Here is a 25,586-nt window from a genome sequence, read left to right as displayed (position 1 = left end):
TGACCCACTGGCACCCGTCACGTTTCACTGACAGGGCAGCTGCCCGAGGCAGGAGCACCCCACGGGGTGCCTGGAGGGCTGCTGAGGGTGGTCAGTGACCGTCCCCACCCCGCAGGACCCAGCAAGGAGCGCTGAGAGGACCGGGCGGGGGCGGTCAGCAGGGGACTGGGGGGACAGGCGCCTCGAAGGGGCTGAGGGCACGGGTGTGCTCGGGGGGATGGATGCTTCGATGGGACTGTGGGCATGACGGGCTCAGGGGAACGGGCGCCTCAGGAGGCTGCAGGAACTAGGTCTGATCGCGCCAGGCACAAGCGGCAGCGACTCCCCGGCTCCAGGCAGGGCTGGCGGGGGCGGAGGCGGTGGGAGCGTCAGCAGCCTGCGACCGAGGCGGAAGAAGGCGCTGGGCGGCTCCGCGTGTGAGGAGAGCCGGGCCGGGCCGGGCTTGGGGAGGTAAAGGGCTCGGGGCACGGGGAGAACCGTCCCCGCGGGGACGCGGGGCGCTGGGGCCAGGGCGTTCCTGCCCCGCGGAGCGGCCGCCCGGGGCCGTGACGGGTTAACGCTGCTCTCCCGCAGGCGAATGCCGTCTCTCACCCCTTCCCTGCCCAGTCCGTGCTTCTCACCTGCCCGCAGCTGAGGTTCCCGGGTCCGCTGGCACGGGCCATGCGCTGCTGGGGTGCAGGAGCCGCATTACTGCCCTCGGGCTACGGAAGGGGGCTGAGGGGAGCCTGGCAGCGGGGTCACCTCTGAGCGGGGGCACGGAGCGACTCGCCAGCCTGCGTGCGCCTGGGCAGGGAGGGGGCTGTGCCTGCCTCGTCTGCCGGAGGTTCCCCGTGCCAAGGAGCCGGGCTTCAGCAGCGGGCAGGGGCAGCCTGCCAAGTCCCTGTGGGAGCTGCTCGGGGAAGGGAGATGTGTGCCTGGGTTGTGGTTGAAGGGAACACAGAATCATGTTAGTGCTTTTATTGGTGAGGCTGCGAGGGATCCCCTGGGGCGTTGGGTTTATGCCTCTGCAGCCATGGCAAACCCAGAGAGGAGTCCTGACCCCGTGTCAGGGGGCACTGCCTCAGTTTCCCGCGACAGCGGTGCTGCAGCAATCCCCTGCGAGCTGCCCGGGGGAAAAGTTAGCAGTGCGGGAGCCTCTGCACTGCCGGGCAATGGAGAGTACTGGAAGTGGTGGTAGCTCGCTGTGCTCCTTGACAAGGGGGCGAGGAAAAGAAACTTCCAGAATTCCTCACAGAAGCCTATTATACCCCAAATGTATGAATATAATGTAGTAGGTGAGGCCTAAGGGATGGGATGTCACTTGGGATGTCAGCTTGCACTGATATGGATGAACTTGCTGGACTTGATGATCTTAAAGGTCCCTTCCTGCCTTAAAGATTCTGTGATTCACTGCTGTGACTATTAGCTGTGGTAAGTGTAGTGGCTCAAAGGGAGGCAAGGAAGCTGGGAGCCAGTTGGTGTAATCAAAGGGAGAGGAATTAGTTTAGTGTTCCTGCGGGCTTGCTACAGGATTCTTTTGTACATGGGTGTAACTGCAGTAAATACTGTGAAAGAAATGGATTCCGTTTGAGGTCCTTTGGGAGGATACTTGTGAGAGCTGAAAACTACACTGCATTGAAAGTATCTGGAATGAGAACTCTGAGTATCATTTATGAAAGATTAATACATGAACATAATCATAGGGTGTAAGCTATAAAAGACAGCATTTGTTCTATCTCACAAAGTCCTTTATCTATACATTTCTGAATTCATGGGATGCTCTTACTATTTCACCAGATGTCCAGACAAGCCTCCTCTGCCTTGGCATCTGAACACCTTATGCAATAAGCATGTCATAAGCTTTGGAAGTTTCAGCCACAAGCACATCTGTTTATCAACCTCAGTGACTGCAGTGGAAAAAATATAAATCTAGCTGCTTAACAGCAAATTGAGCTACATGGAGTTCCAGGCTGGAACCAGACTGCAGACACCAGACTGCCCTTTGAGAACTGAATGTTTTTAATTGAAATGATGAAGCAGGACCAAACTCTTAAACACTCAAAAGTGCTGGAATTCAGTAATTATTCTGAAACTAAAAGTAACACTGCTTTTGATTCTGCCAGGGATGGTGTACCAGAAATCTGACTTTCAAAGCCTTCTGTCATAGGCTTTAATTTCTAACTTTGGGATCCCTGTTACTTCATTAAGCAATTCTTGCATGAACTGATCAACCTGCAGCTTAGACAGTTAGCTGCTTTATCTGAAAGGCAATGTCAGGTTTCATTGTAAGCCACCTTCTGATTTCTAGATTGTCTTCTCAAAGCCATCAAAATTTAATTGTAATTCTCTAAAACAGCTCTGAGACCATGGGGCTGAAGTGATTCAACTGTTGGCATTAGCTTGCAAGTGGTTGTTTACATTTAGCTGGAGCAGAGATCACTTCCCAGACAATTACTTTGCACCCCCAATGGCAAATTAATGTCCACAATATTCTTTTCTTTTTCCATGTAGTTAGTCAAGTTTATGCATAAATTAATGGCCTTAGCCTATCTCTAAATGTTCATTTGGAAAACTTTCAAGTATACTTTGTTAGTGGTCCTAATCGCTGGTGATTGAGGTCCAGGCAAGTAGCAGAATGTCTTTATGTTGCAAATGATCAAAAAATAAGCAAGAAGATGGGAATAGAAGTTAAACTTAATAACATGCTCTAAGTGTGCAGGAACTGTAATTGAACAGTGGTACTAACCTGCAGTAGCATTTTGGAGCAGGCTGAGTAAATTATAATGTATTTCCTGATTTTTCTTTAAAATGTACCATAAACCAAGAAAAATACTTGGTGTTTTCAGATCTGTGGGATCCTTCCATTGATTGTAATTGGATCAAGAGTACAGTGGAGAGCAGCTCCCTCAACTGCCTGGAGCTCTCTTGTAGCATCTTATTTGCACAGTGCGGTTTTGTTCTCTATTGGAGAAAATAAAATCACTTGGTTTGATGTCTGTATGTTCAGCTCCACCATGGTCCTGTGAAACTCTCCTGACATATTTATTCTTCTCTAGGTGACAATCATCAGCCAACTACAAGATTGTCACCATGAGTTTTGTTGAATATGGAGATACGATAAAGGATGGTGACACGGCTATTGTGTTCCTGGGCCACGAGTCCATGTTTCCTGTGAAAGTGCAGCATGGCTCTGTAACACAGACTAAGTATGGAGTCATCAGGCATTCCACAGACCTCATAGGAAAGAAGTATGGCTCCAAAGTGACCTGCAGTAAAGGAGGATGGGTGTTCATTCTTCATCCGACTCCAGAACTGTGGACCATGAATCTCCCGCACAGGACACAGATTCTGTATTCCACTGACATCTCCATAATCACCATGATGTTGGAACTGAAGCCAGGCTCCATAGTATGTGAATCAGGTAATTACTGTGTTGAAATCCTTTATTAGGAACTAAAACCAACACTTTCATGAAAAAAACAGGGTTTTCTTTATATTTTGCAAAAAGTTGCACTTTCTTCCCGTTGTGACACAATTTTCCCTGCCCACATGTTAAAGAATTCTATATCATGTGCACATGTTATCAGCTGCTGTTTCTTGAAAAATTGATGCTACCAAGGTGTGCAGCCTCATTTATGTGGGTATATCTCTGAACATGTGTTTGGTTAATTCATCTTCTTAGAAATAATATGTAAACATTTTCATTTCCCTTTTCTAAAACTGTTGTTAAGTACTTAAAAAATGTTTGTAAATACATGATTTAAATCAAGATTCAGACTTTGAATTTGCAGTTTCAGAGGATGTTGTTGAGATAACCTGGTGAAAGAGACTCTGGTGATAGAGTGTTGAACTAATAAGATAAAAAATTGGCAGTATTTATGTATAGTACCATGTAAGTACATAAATTCCATTCTTCTTTCCCCAGGTGTGATCTACTTGTAGCACCACAACCTCCTACAAAATCACTGATTAAATACAATGGATGATGTGTTCATCACAGGGCTGTGTTTTATTTCTGAACATGATTTAATTTATTACAGCTTTCATGATTTTGCTTAATTTGGCAGTAAGGAGTGAAAATTAACATAAATGTTATCTTGGTTACATAGAGTTTATAATAATGTCTTCATAATTTTATTACTACAGGCAGTATGAGGCTTGCTTCATTTGAGTGAATCTCTGTAGTTTGGAGAAATAGCAACTGAGGTAGTTTGTCCTTGTTTTTTCTGTCTGTTGGAGCATTTTTTGGAGCAGTTTCATACACCTCCCTCTCAAGCATAGATATGGCAAAGGATCAGCATGATAGGACTGTGATGCACTGTGCTTTCTTACATTTACCATTTCCTGTTCCCACTCATGCATAATTTTGGGCAGCTTTTCAGGCATAATGACCACTTTCCAACACAACTGAGACAGCACTTATCTCTGCACCCAGTTGAGAACCAGGCAGTGGGTTTAGCTGGTTGCTGCACAGCAGCACTTGAAGCAGGCAAAGCCCTGTGCAGAAGCCTCTGATACTGTGAAAATAGCTGGGTCTTGTGAGTTTGTGATTTGGTTTGTAGGATGATCAGACATTTTTAGTTTTGTCATGGGAAGTTTCTGTATTCATCAGCTCTTCCCCTCTCTGCTATGTTTAGACAGGATAAGAAAAATAAACAACAAATTATTTGGGGGGCAGGGGAAGAGATTGGAATTGCTCCATGTCCCGTCTCATTCAGACTAGTCAAATGTACAGAGCTGTATATAAAATATTTTCAATAATGTCAAAGGTGCCTAGAGAGGATGAAAATGTTTAATCTCTTGCTTATCTAAACAGCTAAGAAATGGAAACACTTGATGATTTCCAAAAAATGTTGTGAGTCAAAAGTCATAGCCACAAATCAATCCTTTTTGCTAAGGGGAAGCTGTCCCCAGGTTCATTTTAACACTTGTACTGACATTGTATTGCAACTTCAGCTTTCCAGGCAAAGCTGAGAGATCTTACTGCAGATTTACTTTGAATTAAAAACTTGACAGGTATTGACAACTGGAGCCTGCAGTGTGGTGATGTAGCCTGATGTAGTGCCTGCTTTGTGGTGATGTAGCCTGCTTTGGTGCTATCCTAAATTCTGTGGTGTTTGGTGATCCAAAATCATTAGCTCTGGAATAGCCTTTTGTGAGCTAGACAGAACCAGCCCAATGGTGATGAGTAGAAACAAGACAGGAAATCTGGTATAGTAAAACTTGAGTCTGCTTCCTGCCAAGTGTATTTTAAGCATTAATTTTAGGTGTATTCTAAGCATTAATTAGCACAGAGGTCTGTATTTTTTGTTATTTGAATTTAGATATACAGTTGCTGTATGAACTGGCAAAGCAGGCTCTGTAAAACATGCTGGGCTCTTTTCCTCTTGACTTGCAAACTCAGCTGTAGAGGTGTGTCTTGTATTTAGCCATTGTAAGCTAGCAGAATTTTGAATTGGTCTCCCTAGCTGTGAGAAGAAATGATTGAAAAAGTAAGAAGAAATACCCTCTGTGTCATGTTGAAATGCTGTGAATATAAATGATCTTCTGCATGTGATTATAAAAATGGAAGAGAATAACTGGAAGGATTAATTTTACGTCACTTTAATTAAATAGTTTAAATTGATTAGTCATGATTTGTCCTAAAAGATACTAATATAGTTTTTAAAGATTTGTCCTAAAAGATACTAATATAGTTTTTAAAGATTTGTCCTAAAAGATATTAATATAGTTTTTACCATGTTTAATCATTTTCAATAAACACATAAAGAGCAAGCTTGTCAGCAGCACATGCATAATTAAAATGACCCAGGCATACTCTGTTGAGGAGGCTCTAAGGAGACTCTGCATCTACCTGATGTTTCATGACAGAGGTGTAGGAATATGATCCTTTTTCTGTCTTCTGCTAATTTCTAATTTATAAAGGTATGTTAAAACTGTTAGCACTGTTACTAGAGCTAAGATCTTTTTAAAATATTGGTCCCTGCTCTAAGAAATTCCACTCTTGGATACAGTTTTTAACAGCCCTATCTTTCCAAAATTATGATACTCAAAATAGTTGCTTAAATATCTGCTGTGAGTGGCCCAGCAGTATGAAAGTTTCATTCTTCTCAGGTAACTCTAATAATCCCATTTGTGTTTATTGCATGTGCAGCAATGCCTAGGTAAAAGAAAAGGCTAAGTCTTTCTCTTTTGTCTCACCCCACTCTCCAAATTGTCAGCTTCCCAAGCTAGGCTCTCTGTAGGATAATTCCATTTGACAACTGATTTTGAGGGGTTTACATTTATTTTTAATTCTATACTAGAACCAATATGAAACCTTTCAAATATTTTTTCCAAGGAAAATCCTCTTCTTTCCAGTCCCCACACATCAAGGCTTTTTTACTGTTCTCTCTCCATGGTGAGATGTAAAAGAGTGCCTGTCTTAATAGTACGGCATGTGAAATCTCATTTAATCTGATAAATCTCAGAAATATTTTGGCTTTGATGGAGTGTAGTATTTAGACAAAACATAATTTAGTCAAAAGTACTTTAACCACCATCCCAGTGATCCTTCTGCATTCACAAAATCAGACTCACGTGAGCAAAAACGTTAATTGGATTTTTTGTTTCCCTTCAGCTAAATCCCAAATTAAAAATTGCTGAACCCTATTCATTGCTACACAGCAATGGGTTTCTGAGCTGAGGGACTGAGAGCAGTGTTCTGGGTTCTCATGGTTTCTCAGAGGAGGAGTAATAGGAGCTGCCACCCAGCCTTACCCTAGAGCTTCTCAAAAACAATTATGAAATTTTCAAACTCACAGCCTGGGTATAGATTTTGTTAAAGAGTACACTCATAAAAAATTAATGAGGACCTAATGATTAATGGATACTTAATAAATGATTAAGAGTTTATTGTGGAGTCCCAGCAAGTCAGCTGTAGGCTTATGACTCTTCTGAAGTGCTTATAGACTTTTTGACAAATACTGCTCATATCTTCATTATTTTTGTGTCATAAGTGCATCTAAATTGTTTGCAGCTCTGTTTTTAGTGTAAAGTATAGATCGAAGGAAGTTAATTTGATTCTGGAATGTGCCCAAACTAATTATGTCTGTGTTCTGTAATGGCTCCCTTATCTACCTCTTAGCAGCTGTTCAGGCTAGAGTGAGAGAAGAATTGGAAAACCTGATCCTTGTGTAGCATCTCTTCAAGTATTAGGAAGGCCTCATCAGTACAAATGTCATAAACCACAACATTCTCTTGCCACAACAAAGCACTGAAGTGGTGCTGGGGCCCCAACAGAGGGGCAGTAGAAAAGATGTGGATCTATTGGAACAAGTCCAGAGGAAGCCATGAATATGAGCAGGGGGCTAGACTACTTTCCCTATGGAGACTGGCTGAGAGACCTGGAATTGTTCAGCCTGGAGAAGAGAAGGCTCCAGGGAGATCTTATAGCACCTTCCACTACCTAAAGGAGCTGCAAGAGAGCTGGGGAGAGGGAATTTTACAAGGGCACTGAGTGACAGGACAAGGCCTAATAAGTTTAACTGAAAGATGCATTAGGAGGAAACCTGTTACTGTGAAGATGCTGAAGCCCTGGCACAGATTGCCCAGAAAAGCTGTGGATGCCCCATCCCTGGAGGTCTTGAAGCCCAGACTGGATGGGTTTTGAGCAACCTGGTCTAGTGGCAAGGTGTCCCTGCCCCAGGCAGGTGGGTTGGACATCTTTAAGCCCAAACCATTCTGTGAGTCTGTGATGATTCTGTGTACCAAATCTCTGACCACATGAGGCATCACTGTTTTGTATTCAGACTTGTGGCTGTCATGTAGCTGATGAGGAATGCTGTTCATACCCTAAAGTGTTTGTTTCCAGACTTTCTGGACTCACTTTGATCTTGTCATTTCACCTGACCAGCAAGTACACTTCTCATGCAGCTCTGAACCTAACCCTCTTGTTAACCATATTATGTTCATCCGGTAGAAGATTCCTTCCTAAAAAAATTCAGACTTTTGAATCTATAAGGAAAATGTATTTATTCCCTTGAATCTCTAAAGAAAAATTAAATATTCATATTCTTTTGTAGGCAGTGCAAGCCTTGAAAACCTCCCTACTGTCCTTCACTCAGCTTCTCAGTCTGGTCAGTGAGCAGTGGCCCTCTGACCTCCAGCTTGTTGCCTAAAATTAAAATGCCTGCTTTGGCATGGTGTCCATGACAGATAGGCAGATAAGCTAATTTTCTGTCATGGGAACTTCTTGACTGCAAATTGAACTTTTTTTTTATTAGGTGTTTTCTCTTTCATTCATCAGTTCAACTTCTTGAAATTTTTTCCCTCCCTCTCTTCCTTTTCTCTATCTCTGCTCCTCCAGTGTCTTACCTCTGTTACCATGATTTGGACCCTTGGCTATCTTCCCAGGAAGATATTTAGGTTAATTTCCATCAAATGCTTAATATCTTTTCATGTATTCATTATAAGTTATTACACAAACTTGTCATGTAGAGTGAGCAGTCTGTCTGTTCAGTGTTTCTTGACAGATTTTAGCTGTGGAGTTGTTAGCTCTGTCTCAAGATGAATTTTCCCTTGGTTTTGAGGCTCTTTCCGTTCTCATGGCTGATTCATGACCCTTATTATTTGCTAGGACTAAGTGGTGTAGCTAGGAGACAAATAGAGCAACACTGTCATTGTTTTGTTGTATTTACGCATTTCAGAATATCTTAGGTAGCCAAATTTTGCATTAGGAGAAGCTTAAGCTCTCCTAAAATGTTACTAGATATTTTAGAGACCCAGTATTAAAAAACACTTTGCATACTTTTCTTTTTTTCCTCTTTCCAAGCAATATGAACTTTTTTATGCACTTAAGAGCTTATTCACCTTTATTCCAAAATGCTTTTGCTTACACACAGCTGTACACATCTATAAATCCTAAATGACAATTTGTAGCTCCTTTTTTAAAAAGAAACACCATGATGAGAAACTTCTAGGGAAGACAAGCCAAGCAATAGCCTGCAAAAAGAAACAGTAGTGGAACACAGAATCAGGTCACTTATATTTATGGCATGGGTAGGATTCCAGGAGATTAGACAAATATCCTTTGCAATAAGGAAACCAGACTAACAGAAAACAGTGTAAAATGTACTTTGTATCTTGTATCAGTTAAGCACTGTGATGCTGTGGCGACAGTCTTAGCAGTATTCTGTGCTGAAATAACATGCTTTATTTTTGAACAGCTCAGATACTGTCCGCTGCAACTTTTGAGAAGCTGAGAAGTTATTTTAACATGGTCATTGTTTCAGGATGGCTGAGGTGTGTGGAGGCTTCTCTGTGGAAAACCTCACGCTTGAATGAGCAGAGAGTGAAAAGAACAGATCTGTTGGAGGTCAGGGCAGTTGAGAAGTTCATCTGATCAATACTTGCTTGTCTGCAAATCAGAAGGAGCTGTCAGTAGGTGCTGAGCTGGAGTGTTTTATACAGATGTCCACCTGCTAGGACTGAAATCCTAAAACTGCAGTGCTCTGCTTGTTTTGGCAGAGGGGCAAAAACACTTCCCTAGACCTTATATGTATCAGAGAAGGAGAATATCATGTGCTTGGGCCCAAGAAGAAGGAAAGAATGCTGCATCTGTGCAGGGCCATTAGCCACATAAATCATGGGTGTAACACAGGAGCTTTATTCCTGCCTTTGGACTGAAGTGGAGCCCATTCCTGGTTTACACTGTGCTGATCCCCTGCACAATGCTGCCTCCTCAGATGTTGAGCTTTGAGTGTGGCATATTGGGGCCCCTGTGGTGTCTCATTAAATGCCTGCAATGCAGATGTCTGCTTTTTGACTAAGATGTTTGAGATCACAGAACAGTCAATGTAAAAGAGCATCACATTTTCCAAGTGAAAATTAGCAATGACATAAGTGCTCACCTAAGTGAGCTCTAAAGCAGCAGCTCTGCTGCTAAGGTTGTCTTCAGTACAGTTGGAATTGTTGTTGTTTTACTTCTCTTCTGTAGAGTCCATTGATGATTAAAACATGGTAGTCAAGTGGACATTGTCCTGTGGTACAGAGCAGCCAGTTTCTAAGGCTATTTATTGTGCAGGCTGTCAGAAAGGGAGCATCCTGGTGTAAAAATTATAAATTAGTTGTTCTAGTTGTCTTACCTTCTGCTTTCTAGGTCATATCAGGAACACAGACATTTCACTGTGCCTCTATGAGAAAGAAAATCCACTGAAGTTCTTCCAGTTCTGACCTTGCCTCTTCTGATACAAAATGTTAATTTTTGAGTATCCAGTTTTTTGGTTTAGGTAATTTGTATACAGATAATTCAGGTATGCTGTTTCTGGTTTGGTAGCATTCTGCTATGTCTGCAGTAGTACTCCTCGGGTTTTGTTGCTGCCCTGACTGATTCTGTATCATGCTAGGATACATTTCATTTCCCAAGGAAACTTGTACCCGACTAGAACTTAGTCCAAACTGGTGCCTGAGACTCTTTGAGTCATATTTTGCTTTTTATCAGTAGTGATTTTGAAATAAGGACAAAGAGAAATTGAGATGGTTGCAGGAGGACAAAAATGTTGAATGCTGCAAATTTGCAGGGAAGAAAGTGAATATAAACATTCATTTCCCCTTCTACAACATCACAAACACAGAGGGTTGAACCCCTGCGTAGTGCAGACAGCGCTGATTGGGCTTTAGGGCTTGTGGCAGGTCTGGACTCCTGCCAGACTCATATTAACAGATCACATCAAATGTGCTGATCTATTGGGCACATGAGAGTTAAGGGTCATCATCATGTCACATGTCTGGGTTCAGAATATATTTTCTAGGAGAGATTTTTACAATAGTAGGTGATTCATAACCATCTTGTTTCCTGCAGTTTTGAGAGTGTTGTCACGGAGAAGACAGGCAGCATCTTCAGAAATACTCCCATTAATAATATTAATGTGATAGAATTGGATATGTTAAAATGTGATACATATGTATTGTTCTCATGTTTGTGGTAGCCAGTCAACAATAAATAATTCCTGGCAACCTTGTTTAACAAAAGCTCTGTCTGTGATAGGCCTGCAAGTGGTGACTTCCAACATCTTGGTTTTAGTTCAGGGTTTGGCTTGGAGTGTTTGTAAATAAAAGAAGAGTTTCAGAAAAGAAGCCAAAATATCTTAATGGGTTTTCCTATGGAGAAGAGAAATGCTGTCTTCTGTGGTGTTTTTAAGAGCAGATTTAAAAGGAAAGTGATTAAAAATGTAAAAGAATATGAACAAGGAAACTGGATACATGCACAAGCTGCCTCGCTCTACTGCTTACAGCCCGGGCTTGCTCACTCCTTCAGATTAGCAGAGAGAGATGCAGAAAGTGTGCAGCACTACACATTTGAGAGGTACAATAATTAAATTTCCTCATTTTACAATAGTTCTCAGTTGTGTAATCCTCCCTTTTGGCATGAAATGTAAAGGCAGAATTTCAGTCTTTAGCATCCTAGGAGCAATGGTTCCCTGCTTTTGTCATTAAAAACCTATCAGTGGAATACTATTTCTTTGTTATGCACATATATCATTGAGTTTTCACAACCCCATGGCTGCTGTGCTACTGTTGCTCCTTTGACCAGGGAAAAGTTCACTTTGACATTTAGATCCTTCACGTGCTGTGACAGGGTGGTTTTTGCTGTATGCACATGCAGATGTGGTTTGCTTTTTCTTTGTTTTATTTTAATATCACCTTGAATGCCTATATTTTCCCTTTATTAAATGCATGTGTGTAAATGTTTCTCTCTTCTATTGGACCTCTCTGAAGCCAGTGCTAAAATCTGTAGGTCCTCTCTCCCTCCCTCTCTAATCTGCCGTGCTGGAGCTGCGGCGGGGTGCTGGGGTCAGAGCCCTTTCCCAGGGGAGCAGAGGAGCGGTGCCGATCCCGCCGTGCCGATCCCGCTGTGCTGCCGCCTGATCCGGTGGCAAACATGGGCCCTGAGCTCTGTTTACAGTCTGGATGCGTCCCCTTTCAGAGCTGTCGGATTGAATACAGTGCCACAGCAGTGTTCCTCCCCTTATGTGACTAGAGGGCAAGAGCCTGGGATCTGCCAGTGAACTCAGACTTCCTGCATGATTATGGAAAGTACTGCACCAATTAAGCGGCTGTACCAGCCCCTGTGCCCCCTAATTAATTTCCTTTCTACTTGTCCTGAGCTGCTGTACTTCAGATTCTGTCCTTTATGTTTTGTAAGATTTATGCTAGCTGAAAGGACTTGCCTCAGGCTGAACAGTCATTGAAAATAGCTAGAAATAGATTTTATTTCTACAGGAGAAATGTGTTCTAAGCACAGGATTATGAATCAATAAACACAGAGAATTTGGGCTTGCTGTGGGGTTTTGAATTTGGGGGATTACTCCATTAAATGCCACTCGAGTGACTAATTTGCAATGGGAATTGGTATATGGGTGTTTTCTTAAGTGAAACTTTTTGTTATTAGTCATCCATCTATTTAATATGCCAATGGATCATTTAAAGTAAGTTTCCTAAATTATCAAACTAAAACAAGGAAAAAAATCTTTGTATTGTCAGTCCCTGTTTGTATGGGGTAACTGTACAAGCGTGTGATCGATTTTGTTAGACGAAGTTAAGCTTGTGTAGGTGAGTATGTGTGTAAGTGACCTGTGAAAACAGCTGTTTGATCAGTGTGGCTGCAAGGAGCCAAGAGGCCTTAGTTTTGGGTAACTCCAGTGGGAGTTGAGGATGTCTTTTAAGAGATTTGTGCAAAGCAAACCATATCCTGAAGGCCATTTGTTTGCATGGATATTAATAGGAGTTTCAAGCACGGGCCCATGCCAACATCTTTCTTTGTTTAGTAAAGTATAAGGTTTTGAAAATCCATTAAAATTTGCCTTAATCTCTTTTCACCCTAGAAGAGTCTGACGCTTTGAAAAAAACCTCTCCAGTTAATTTCCCTGAATTTTTCCTGTTGCATTTACTTCCTCATGTTCTCCAGTGGCAGTTGTTAGAGCTATAGCTGACCCTTAGCATTAGTTCCCTACTCCAGGGAGACAGGACAGGTCCTGGGTTTGCCAGATTTTGTAATGAATGCTTTGAGAACCCGGAAGACTGTTTCCTAGGACACTTAGTCCCTCCCTCCTTGTGAAGGAAGAACTGTTCTCTTTCATGAGCTGAAAAAGTGGTTTGTGTTCATTTGAGTTTTGAACAAGTGTTCCAAGCAGGAAGATGAATGCAGAAGACTTTAGTTCTGATGTTTGGCTCTGACAAACCCAATTTCATGAGTTGTTTGTCTTTCCTAGGTACAGGCAGTGGGTCCCTCTCCCATGCTCTCATCCGGACAGTGGCTCCCACCGGGCACCTGTACACAGTGGAGTTCCACCAGCAAAGGGCTGAGAAGGCGCGGGAGGAGTTTCGGGAGCACGGGGTGGAGCACCTGGTCACTGTGACCAACCAGGATGTCTGCAAAAATGGCTTTGGGGTCTCAAGCATTGCAGATGCCGTGTTCCTAGATATTCCATCTCCATGGGAAGCCATAGGACATGCCAAGTCAGCATTAAAAGCTGAAGGTAACTGCATTTTTCTCTTTCTGTTCAGGAAGCACTGTGCACATATCTCTGCCTTTGAGCCATACACTAGATGTGCTCCCTTCCCTTTTGTGATCACTGTTCTCAAATGTCAATCTCCAGGCATTTCTAAGGCTATAAAACCTTCAAAAGGCTTCTTCAATTTACAGTGGAAGATTTCAAAGGAGAAGAACAATTTTTCCCTGCAGGCCTGTGAGAGCTGCTACAATTAGCATGGGCAGTTTATGAAAACTTCTTTGAACCATTCTCAAGTGCATTTTGCTAGATCTGAGGTGCGCGGGAAGCAGAAGTAACAATAAATGCTGGAAGCAAATTTATTTGGCAATTCAGTGGAAAGGTGTTTGTTTAAAAGGTGTTCAGCCTCAGTTCACATCAATCATTGCAGATTTGTACCCGTTTAACAGAGCACCCCAACGGTAATGTTAAAAAAAAAGTGGTTACGCTTAAATATGCTTGCCAATTTATGTGCTAAATCTTTGTGATTGGAGCTAGTGAGAAGTTTGCCATTGGATGCAGTGGGAATGGAACATAAAGGATGTTCTAGCTTATGCCAGTTACTCTGGGATTGTGACAGCAAGTGAGAACTGATGTTGAGATTTTGCACAGATTTCATCATTATACCTCTTTATCCTATTGAAAAATAAGCTTCAGTGAATAAATAATTGTTTTTATCCTGGAATAAGTTTTAATTAATTTCATAATTGTGTGGATCTGAATTAACTTTTGCCAAATTGCTTCCATCTACAAAAGTGACTAATCAAGAGAGCATAGAGTGCTGAACAGTGTCCATGCTAGGACATGAGTTTAAAAAACTTGATTATGTGCCAAGGCCCATTTCTTTGTTAAAATATATAATCACAGACTAGACTTCAAGGGAATTGCAAAGTCTTCTTGAAATCACAAGATTGAAGCTTGTTCTTAAAGGTCACTGGATGTGCACTGCCTTGCTGAGTCAGGACCAGCCCTGCTGTTAGGCTACCTCAGCTACTACTGAAAATTTTCTAGAAAGCTTTGTGATACCCACGTAACACACTTCCTTTAAAAAGTGAATAAATAGAGTGAGCCTTGTTAGCACTCTGTACCTGCAATGGCTACAGCTTAATTTGTAGCAGCTTTCCAGTGTGTCCTGGGGGGGAAGAAAATCACTGCACTGTACAATGCCCTTCCCATGCTCAAATTATCTAATCTAGTGAGCACAACACTCAGCTGACTTCCCAGCTTAGAAGGCGCTGCATTGCGCAGTCCAATTTGAATTATTTAAGTGGTGCATGCTTAGAATACTAAGCAGGGCTGCTTGAACAGTTCCAAGTTTTGAATCCTTGTCTCACTCCAGCATTTGAAATCCTAGAAAATGTAATATAGTCCCAAACCGGCCATACCATCTGGCTGTGCTTTTCTGTGCTATGCTACAAGGTTACATCTGCTTAGGCAATATAAATAATACTTCAAAATCCCACATTTTTGTGTTTGTGAAGTGGCGTCATTCACTTTATGAGCCACTCAAAAGGAGAAGTTGCTGATCCTTGCTGCAGTTTTTGCTGCAACCAGCCTCCCATGTCTGAGATCTGGTATTGGTCTAAGGCTCCTCTTTTGGGCAACTTCATACCTGACTGACTGGGTGCATTTTGTAGATTTTGCTATTATATGAAAACTGGTTTTCATATAAAATATAATTGATTGTAGTAGTAAAATGTAAAAACTTACACACTTTCCTGTTTTATCCTGAGTCCTGCGGGTAGTTTTGTTGTGGTTTTTTTATTGCTGTTAAATCTAAAATATGGCAGAAGGTTATCTGTAACTGCTTCCCTTTCCCTGCCACAGGCAGATAATTTAATAGTGCTCCTTTGTTTTGTTTTCAAAGACTTAAACCTCTTCTGCAGTACAGCTTGTGCACATTCTGCTGTTACTGAACCCTGTTCCAGGGTTTGTGTAGTGAGAAAGCATCACTGCAGGAAATGAGTTCCACTCTTTTCTGTCCACGCCTTCTCTCTCAAATCTGGACAGGGTCACATTTGAACCATTCACACTGTGGGTTTTGTTGTGATGTGCCCTGCAAATGTCACAGCTGTACTGCCAGATAGTGGTAATTTAGTCCCTGAAGTCTTAAGTATTTTGAATTAAATGAGCAAATTCTATATATAGCATTAGCTACTGTTTCCTTAAAACTTCAATACTCACAATAGAGTTCAGCTGAGATGATATGGGAGAGTTCTCAGCCTACCTTAACAAAACCTTATCAGATCAGTGTTTTCTCTTCCACTTCAGCTCAAGGTCCTGAATAGTTGCTACTCCTAGCAGGCTGTGTGTTAATGATCCTGTTTACAGAGTACAATTATCACTCACATTATGCCTTGCAGGATGCTGTAAATACACTACTTAGAGCAGCTTGGCCTCCCATTTAAAGCACTGCCAGCCTCTGAAGAGCTGAACGAATAAAATGGCACAGTAGGTTTGTGACTGGAAGGTTCTTGTTCTTTGGTGATGCTCTCTGCTGACGTTCAGGTTGGCATCTCAGCTGCATCCTTTTGTGCTGATGTCACCAGTCACACTTCCAGCAGAAAAGCTGCTTGTAGCATCTCTGAGGCACTGCTGCACTGCAGAACTTCCTTTCATTTCCAGACCTGCACTGTTTTTCTTCTGCAGCATCTGCTGATTAATGCTTTTCTGTTGTCATAGCTGCTGTTCCCAATATCTGACCTTCGTGGTTTTTGCAAAGTTGACATTAACCCCTTCAGGCTAAACTTCTAAAAATTAGGAAAATGAGAAAATTGTGAGGTAACAAAAATATCCTCAATGTTCTACAGTTCTTAAATGCCCTGAAACTTTTGACTCACAGTCATTTCTCAGCTGAATACTGTAGAGCTTTGAATATAATTCTGCACCCACCTACTCTACTCTCATAAATACTGTCTATTTCTTCCAAAGCTGTGGAAGATGAGGGAGAAACCCACTGGTACAATAATTTTCATACAGATTTTAAATTTTCAGGTAGGGGGATGGAAAATTACAGCCATGTATTAGGGTGGATTAGCCTCTTATATTTTAAGTTGCTCCTTATGGTGTTTAGCAGTCTGAGTCACAAAATTATTAAAACCACCTCTCTTTTATTTCCTTTCTTTCTTTAAAGATTTTACTCTTTAATTCAGATTTTCCATTCCCTCTGGAGCATCCTAAATCCCCTAAATTATGAGTTTATCAAATTGTGATCCTTGAAAACAACTGAATCAGGTAACATGGTGCTGCCAATTCTCCCCCCAAAACTCTGCAGATAAAGTTCACTTTGAACATCTCCCTCTTTGGGCCTCTGCACTTCCATGTCCATGTAGGAAGCCTCACTGGCTATTTTTCTTGAGCTCCAGAGGTTATTCATGGTCCCAGTTTTAAACCACCCAGGTATGGCTTTGAGGCACAGCTTCTGTCCCTCACCCTGTGAAATACTTGGACTAATAATTCATCCCTAGCTTGGGTCTGTCGGGGCTTGGTAGGTCAGGTGGGCCTGCCTGAAGTACAAGTGATTCTTTCATGTGTAGGGAGTCAAGCAGGATTCCTACATCAAAATCCTCACTGGCCAGTCAAAGCTACTGGCTTTGACACAGTTTGAAGGAAGTAGTTTGGGATGAAAGGATCACTAAAGAAAGTTGTTAGGTTTTCTTCCCCAGTATGGAGCCAACTGATTCTTTAATTCCCTTGTTACATGCTTTTACCAGCCCATAATAATGAGCAGGAATAAATTCCTTTTGAATGATGCACCTATGAGTGCAGAGGTTAAGGTCACATTTGCAGAAAATCACATCAAGCTCCTATTAATGAGCTGGCAAGTGATTTGGAGAAAATTCTCTTTTCTGAATCAAGAAACATCCTTTAATTTCTTCCAACAGCCAAATCCTCTAATTTCACTTGTCAGGGAAGCTACATCAAATCGCCCACGAGCACACACACTTAAAGGACATTCTGTCCCCTTTTGCAGAGACAATATTTTTGTCACAGAGTAAATGCCACAGTGATGCTGCTCAGTGACTCTCCTGCCTCACCCCTACACAGTGATAATGCCTGTGTGGTTTTTTTTTCCTTCTTTGAGATCTTTGTAACGTAATCTTCCAATTATGACAATGCATTGAAGTCCCAAAACCCAAGCTGGTTTTTTTTTGCCAGAGGTAATAATGTTGTGCTGTATTCTTTATGTCACAGAATCATTCTAAAATTACTGTCCCTTTTCCCTAAAACTTAATGGTGCTGCACTACATGTGCATCATCTGAATAATACTGGGATGATGAAAGAACCTGTCAGAGCACTTGTAACACATACAATAAACTACAAAAATAAGAGCACATTTCTTGGACTTGTTTTCTATATCATAAGCACACACTGGAGTTCTTGTCAATTAATAGCACTGAGATTTTCCACACTTGAAACCTAATGCGCTTAATAGCTAAACAGAACTGGTAGAGATGTTAGTCCTTGCTCAGACAAACCACAAACAAAATTGTTTGTTAGAGTTGCACAGGAATATTCTGGCAACTTTTGAGGCACTGGCTTCTTGTAGACATGCAATGGTGGGTCCCTCAATTACCAATTAGATAGTCTGTTGAAAGGCACAATATTGTGTGGATGAAAATCTACTTCCCTCTTCCCTTAAGCTCACTTTTCTAATCGTGCCAGTCGGAGTTGTACTTCCATTTTTATGTCCTCTCAATCCTTTTGCTGGCCACAATGACTGCCAGGACTGTGTGGGCTTGTTCCAGGCTGTGGAATTAGGACATTTAACCTCTCCATTAATGCTTCAAACTAACTCACTCCCTGTAAAACTGAAGGTAGAAAAAACCTTAAGTCTTTCATACAGTCTCATTATTCTCTTCTCCTCAACTGTAGCACTTGTCAGATGCATTATACATGAATAAACACATTTTTAGACAGCTCTTGAGATCAAAAAGCTCACACAGCTTCCCAATGTGAACAGGATTAATCTCTCATAATTACTATATCAATTTATGATGACACACAGATCTCATTAACCAAATTTAGGAACGGTAGCTCTCCTAAAAGGAGAGCTCTGAAAGAACACAAACGCAGTTTGTACAAAAAAGTTTCCATTCAGGAGTTTTCACTGCTCTCTAGTCTAGTCCATCCCTTTGTGATCCACAGACAGAGCAATGTGCCCCAGGGAGGAGATGGGGGGAGTTCATGTCTTTTCTTCATTCACTAAGGAATCCTTGGCAGGGCAAGACAAAGCAATGCATATTCAAGTGCTTTAAGCCCTAGAAGCCTCTTGGTATCTAAAGGACAAGAGGGCTCTCAAAGAGTCTGAGAACTGTGGATGCTGGCATCTAGATTTGTATTTGTTCGGTGATTGTGACAGAAGGGGTGTTGCCTAGCTTGCAGTCCAGCCGGGTACAGAGGGCAGCCCACAGAGTGCAGAATTCAGAAGCATCTGGTCTGTTCAGGATGGCAGTGTCTCTGCTCCTGGGACAGATAAGCATATCCTTCTGAGTGCTGGTTTTCTACTTTTTTTTTTTTTTGCTGGTCTAAACACACCATAGGAATTGAAACTTCCAAATGTTTCTATTTTAGAAAGCCTCTCGCAGTCTGGAACTGCAATTTCATTTTTGCCTTCCAGCCTTCTGCTAACTGTAGCTTTCCAATCTTCACTCCTAATATCTGCTTAATCACGTAATTCCAGCCTGTAGCTGCAAGTCAGATCTGGCCTGTCTGACGGTACAGGAAAAAGCAGAGGGGACTCCTCTCCCACTTGTTAGGATCTGTAAGGACAGATGCTTGATGGGTTTGCTTCTAAGCCCTTTGTAGGTGTATTTATTTGGGATGGATGCATAAAAATAACGAGAACTATAGGCATGAAAGGGGAAAACAAAATTGGCAGAACTATTAAAACACATTGCATGGTCTCAGGTAGATGGAATATCAGCAGTTCATTGTTTCCTCATCTTTCACACCTGAGAAACCTGCCGCAGTGCAGGAAGTAAAGTAACATTATTTTTTGTGCTTGCCTTCTGGATATTTGCTACTGCAGGCAAGAGCTTTCTTCCTTATTAAACGGCTTGAAATCCTGTTTTCTGTAACCCTACTTCCCCCAGCAGTTGTGAGGAGGCAGCCTGATAAATCTTCACCAAGTTTGGTGTTGACAGTGCTGCGCTTAGCTGACCAGCCCCAGGCAAGAGGAAGGGTGCTCTGCCTTTAATTGAAGGCTTGACAAGAACCGTAGGTGGCTTTGCAGCTTGTATGGTAACAGCTGTGTGCAGGCTTTGAGTTTTTGACTGTAAATCCAGAGCATGTGAATTCAAAAGCTTAAACGCATCTTCAGACCCTTAGAGTCAGAATAAATAAGAACAGACTTACTGTAAATGTTAATATATTTTGCTTTCTTTATTGCAATATAAAACCTCAAAACCAAAAAACCTGAATGGAGTAGTAGTCTCTGGTCTCTCAGATTCTTGCTTTGCAGACAAAGAGTTATTGTGAGCTGACATTTAGTTAAGTCAGACATTTGTTCAGTTCCCTACACAATAAGAATATAAATTCTTTCTTTGTAACATGTGTGCATCATAGTAGCTTTCTTATTATGTAACAGAATTTTTTTCCTGAGCTTTTCTGTTTTACATCTGCAACCAGGGTGGGGTGTGTAAGTTCTTTGGCCAGAAAAGATCAGCTGTCAGATTCAGGAACATTTTGGTAGTGCTGGCCATCCTGATGAACATACAAATCTAATTTCATGGGAGTTAATGGACTGGGCATGCAATTAAATCAGCATCAACAGACTTGGTTCATAAAGACACATACCAGCATTAGTTTTGCAGGTGATTATTAGATTTGAGTTTTAATTGTCACTCCAGGGAATTACTTGTCCAGGGTACTTTGTTCTGAAGATTCATTATAAGAACCCCTTGGTGCAGAGACTTTATTTGAAGACTAAAATTAAATCCTGCTTAGCGTATGGTGGATTAATGGTTGTGGAAAGTGTTCTTCCCCAGGCAGTACCCAGCACATCATTGCTGCACAGTAACTGGAGTGCTACAGTGACGCTTTCAGACCTGATGCTTTCTTTTTTTAGAGATCTGACTTTAGAAACGAAAAAGAAAAAAAAAAAGGGGAGTTTGAGATAAAGCAGGCTTCATGTAGTCCTAGCATTGCCTCTATTTTTAGCAGGATGCTTTGCTCTGGGTTGCACGGGTTCTTTAACTGCTTAGATGGCTGGTATTGGAAGGTTTGACTGGAGCCCCGGAGAGGACTGGGGAGGAATGCAAATCAGGTCAGCAGGCATCTTCATCTAATTGTAATAAATGAAACAATTGCTGAAGCTGCATTGCCCAGTGTTCCTTCCTCCTGCACAAAAGCTTTTCAGGAAGGGCAGTTGCCTTGGGGGACACTGTGTCCTGGGTGAAAGCACATGCCCTGGCCTTATGGCAGACAGTGTCCTTATAATTCTTTGATCTGATTTGGCTGTGGCTTTTCAGAGTAAATCTGAATCATTCTATTCTCAGCTGTTAAGGTGACATTGTAGCACTTAGAAAGGTGTAGGGGGCCTATTAATAGCCCGTATTAAGAATCAAAAATCAGAACTGTGCATAGACAAGGAGGCAACTGTTAGTTTACCCCTTAAAAGTCCTTGAGTTTTACAACATTTGCTGTAAGGCTGCACGATGTGATATCCAATAAACTTCAATGCTCAGGAGACATGCTAGTCAGCTTGACTAAAAGGGTAGAGCCTTAACAGCACTCCATCTATGGCCTGGCGAGCTCCCTTTATTCTGTCCACGCATACCATCGTCCTCAGCTGAACACAGCCTCTTTGTCAGGGGCGTGTGCGCAGCGCTGGGGCTCCAGCGCTGGGCAGTGTGTGGAGAATGACTTCTGGCTTTGTGTACGTGCCAGCTGCAGTTTGGTGCCTCAGTCCAGAGCAGTGGAGAGTGATTCCAAAAGGGTCGCTGCTCTGAAGGGATCAACTTTAACAGTTTTGCTGTGAGCAAATGTCGAGGGCAACATTGGATGTGGAAGATGAATGAATGAAGTTGCTGTTGCTGTTTTTAAAGGGTCTGAAGTATCGTGTGGAGTTGTCCCTGTTTGATTTTGTGCTGACACTTTAACCCAACAAAGTTGCCATGTGAAGATTTTCTTGAAGAATGTTTCCACTTTGTCTATGTAATAGTAATTCTGTGGGTATCTGGGAGAATTTGAAAAAAGATGAAAAGTGCTTCATTTTGGCTTTTGCCCTCTTTTCTGCTACCTGTCTTATTTTGCAGGTGGCCGCATCTGCTCTTTCTCCCCCTGCATTGAACAAGTTCAAAGAACCTGCCTGGCGATGGAAGAATCTGGTTTTACAGAGATTAACACCTTGGAAATTCTGCTCCGAGTGTACAACGTAAGGACAGTTAGCCTGCAAATCCCTGACCTCGGAAAATCAGCTGAGGATAATTCTAGCACTGGCTTTGACAGCAGCAGCCCATCCCATCAAGGCAGCTCGTGTGCTAATCTGCAGCAAGGGACTGTGCAGTTCAAGAGTGGCGTGCCACTGAGGGAGGTGGTTGGGCACACTGGGTACCTGACCTTTGCCACCAAGAGCCTGGTGTAGTACATGCCCAGTTTGTGCAGTCTGGAGTGGAGTTCGTGTGTATTCTTTTTCATGGCTCTTTTTTGTATGGCATCCAAAGTTTACTTGTCAGGGAATTCCATATATAGTCAGATTTGGTTGGAATATGCTTTGTTTAAATAGCACGCAAGCATTAAGCAGAGCAGCATCAAGGGAATGTTGAAACACTGGAATGGTGCTCCATTTGCTGTCAGAAAGAAGATAAATTAGTAGCAAATGGACATTTACTGGAATGTGCAGAATTAAGATCTCCCATAAGAAAGCAAAACAAACAACAGACAAATTACAAATAAGTTGGATTTTTTCCTCCTTTTTTTCTGAATTACTTTCCCAGGTTTATGTTTTTATTTTTTCCTAGCACCACTGGATGCTGTTCTTTTACCTTCTCTAGTGTCTGTGTTGCTCTGAAGAATGTGCAAGTGCCTACTTCCTCCATTTTAGATAAGAAAGTTCCAAGATTACAGGGTTGCCAGCACAACTGTTCAGAGAATCAGTGTTTCCGTGGAATAGTGTTCCAGAGGATTATTGGCAACACTCAGGAACACAACCTCTTACTCCATTCCAGGCTGGCATCTGCAAATCATTTTGACTACACAGTGGTCAAAGAAGTGTGGTAATTGTTGGAATTAATTTAAATTGGTATATTGTGCTGATCAGTTTGTAGCAGAAATTTGAACCTGGATCCATATGGTCATGTTCTAATCGAACAACCCCTTGCATAGTTGATGAATCCACTGTGAAAATTAACTGAACAGCTGGCTAATATTATCTGAGCACCTCTTTGTAAGTGGTGTGGATGAGGTTCCAGTTGTTTGGTGGTTTATTTCCATTATGGTGCATTGTTTTCCTGCAGCTGAATGACAGAAAGATTGCTTTTGGCAGGACTTCTGTCTCCAAATCACATCAATAATGCAAACTTAGTAAAATCCTCAACCAACCTTATTAATTAAGTTTTCAGATCATTTACTCTTTGGTCTTCCATACAGAGCTGGTGGGTGTGATGAACTGTTTGAATGCTGGATTACATTTTGTATTTATAGATTAAAATAATAATGCAAATTTATTAAAGTTCCTTCTTTTTTTTCTTATTTTATTTTTAATAGTAAGTTCACAAATATTCCTATTCCAGCAACTAGTGCTGCCACTCAAAGCATTTAGCTGTGCCTTGCATTCAGTACCTGAGCATATTGATTGCTGTGCAAGGGAAGCAGCCGTTCATAAACTGCTGCCTGAACATTTAACCTGATATCCCTCCCCCTTTCTTGACAAAAATAAACAAAGCTAAGCTTTTAACGTGTTTCAGCAGAATGCTAATCCATAACGGTTTAAAGAGAGCTCAGCCGATCACGACTGCAAAGATAAACTGTTGAGCAGATTAAAGGCAGAAAGCAATTCTGTTCAGCTAAATCAGTTATGTAAGTTGGCCTACAAGTGCAGCATATCCCCAGAAATTATGGGAAAGTTCCCTTTCTGCTGCTGTTCATGTTCTCCAGGCTGTGCAGTAAGGTGCTGATGCAGTGTGTGGGGTTTGGTGGCTGTGTTAGGGTGTGTGTGTGTTTGTGTGTGTGTGTGTGTTTGCTGGGATCACCACCCAGCAGCACAGCACACCTACTGACAGACTCCAGAAGAAAGGATGAGGAATTACAACCACAAGGTTCTCCTTAACTTCCTTCAAGGTGGTCCTCATTCACTAACAAGGGGGATCCCCAAGCTTCTCCAGGGATAATTCCAGCCCCAAACTTGATTGGTGTTTCCAGACAGACTTTATTTTAAAGTAATGTAACATCTAAACAGGAATAAAAAGGAACAATGTTACATTTCTGTGCTACAAATTGATGTGGAATGGAAATTCCAATGTGTCTTCCTGGAGTTTCAAATAAGGCTGATGCCTTTTTTCCTACAAAGCCCAATTCAAAACTCCTTGAAATAAACCATTGACTTTGCTTGGTCCCATATTGATTTGACTTCTGCTGAGGAAGGGCAAGCATTGTATAGAAGAGAAGGATTTAATTTCTGTCTTTGCAATATTTAAAAGGCTTTCTGTGTTTTTGTTGCTGATGGCAGCCATGGCCAGCAGCACTGCACCACTTCCTGCTGTTGCTTTGCTGTCAGGGTCACAGGGAGGATCCCACACTGTCCAGTGTGCACAGTACTGTGCTGCCAGACCCCCCTCTGTTTAATGCTGCTTATGGTCACCTGTGTCCTACATTCTGGCTGCACTCCCTGCCAAAAGTGGTAGATCAGAAAAATGGGTCTTTCCCTCCACACTGGGGAATCTGCCTGGGCCATACTTTTAAAGACTCATTTCTCTCCTGAATACATTTTAGTCTCCAGTATGGAACAAAACACTTCTTGGTGCCCTGGTGCAGTTCAGTCACATGTTCAGGTGCACCTTTTCACTGCTGCCATGCACCAGGATCCCTCAGCCATGGACAAGCACTAGGACACAGCCCTGCACAACAGCCAGGTCTTGTTGTGCCCCGTGCCCTGCAGGTTGGCATGAAGAGCAGGCTGTGACACTTGGCAGCCCACAAGGCACACAGTAGTGACTAAGATGAGTGACATAAGAAACACCCAGAGCTCTGCTGCTGTTCACAGTTTACCTGTGCTTTAATTAAAGCATCACAGATCTGCATCTCACTGTGGTTGTTCCCTGCCTACCTGTTAGCACAACACCCTTCTCTGAAGATGATTGTAAATCCTGCTTGTGAACCTTAAAGGGATACAGTGGCAAAAAATCTAGGAACTCACTCTTCTGCTGCATTTCCTGCTCTGCCTTCTCCTTAGGTACTTTGGGATACGTGATGGTGAGGAGATGGTTCTTCCTGGGAAGCGTTCCAGAGATGAGGGTTCTGGTTCACACTCACTCCCTTGAGAGTACATCTGTGCTCCATTAGTCCTGGTGAACAGGATGTCATGGTGACCTGGAAATGAGGGGGGCCTAAGATGCAGTGATGTATTTGGGAACGAGTGCTCATCGCTGCAGGGGCTGCATCACTTGGGTTCAGGAGTGTGCTGGGCAGCTTGGGTGTTCGTGCCTTCCCAGGTTTGTTCTGGTCAGATACTGGAGAACTGTGCCCTCCTGGGCTGCAGTTCAGGGGTGTTTGGTGGTCCCAGCTCACCTCTGTGCCAGTGGGAGCAGAGCAGGCTCAGAAGAGGAAGGTTGAGAAATGCCTGAGCTCTTGGAGGCCATTGTTGGACTCCGTCTCAGCTTCTGCTTGCACAAGTGGGAGAGAGGCACGGTAAGAGCAGAGTGGGAGAGTCAGCATTGCATAACCATGATGTTACACCAAAGCTACGTGCAGCTGTGACCAGTCAAAGGAGGAAAGGGGTTGCTGGAAAGTTCTGTCTGTGTCACCATGAGGGAAAGCATTTACATGCTGCTTGGCCTCTCGAGTGCTCCTGAGGAATGATGTTGTTTAGATGCCAAAAGAGGGGAGCCAGACTGTGTTATTTCCTTTCTCCCTATGTG

General features: G+C 42.4%; 1 protein-coding gene across 1 annotated transcript; it reads left to right on the top strand.

The window, feature by feature from the left end:
• Positions 1–382: 382 nt before the first annotated feature.
• Positions 383–23,128, top strand: TRMT61A (tRNA methyltransferase 61A). The gene is made up of 4 exons (XM_084208322.1): positions 383–450; positions 3,036–3,400; positions 13,230–13,496; positions 21,768–23,128. Exons 2-4 carry the CDS (start codon positions 3,070–3,072, stop codon positions 22,094–22,096), a joined length of 927 nt encoding a protein of 308 aa, XP_084064448.1. The 5' UTR covers positions 383–450; positions 3,036–3,069; the 3' UTR covers positions 22,097–23,128.
• The last annotated feature ends 2,458 nt before the right edge of the window (positions 23,129–25,586 follow it).

The sequence above is a fragment of the Fringilla coelebs genome (assembly GCF_963513975.1).
Source record: "Fringilla coelebs genome assembly, chromosome: 6".
Taxonomy (NCBI): Eukaryota; Metazoa; Chordata; class Aves; order Passeriformes; family Fringillidae; genus Fringilla; species Fringilla coelebs.
This window is presented reverse-complemented; position numbering and strand designations above follow the sequence as displayed.

What these genes read in the sequence shown, in the direction of transcription:
- TRMT61A (XM_084208322.1), top strand. Translation starts at nt 3,070, where the DNA reads ATGAGTTTTGTTGAATATGGAGATACGATAAAGGATGGTGACACGGCT. An exon ending in CTCCATAGTATGTGAATCAG is followed by an intron (nt 3,401 to 13,229) that starts GTAATTACTGTG and finishes TGTCTTTCCTAG; the next exon opens with GTACAGGCAGTGGGTCCCTC. An exon ending in GTCAGCATTAAAAGCTGAAG is followed by an intron (nt 13,497 to 21,767) that starts GTAACTGCATTT and finishes CTTATTTTGCAG; the next exon opens with GTGGCCGCATCTGCTCTTTC.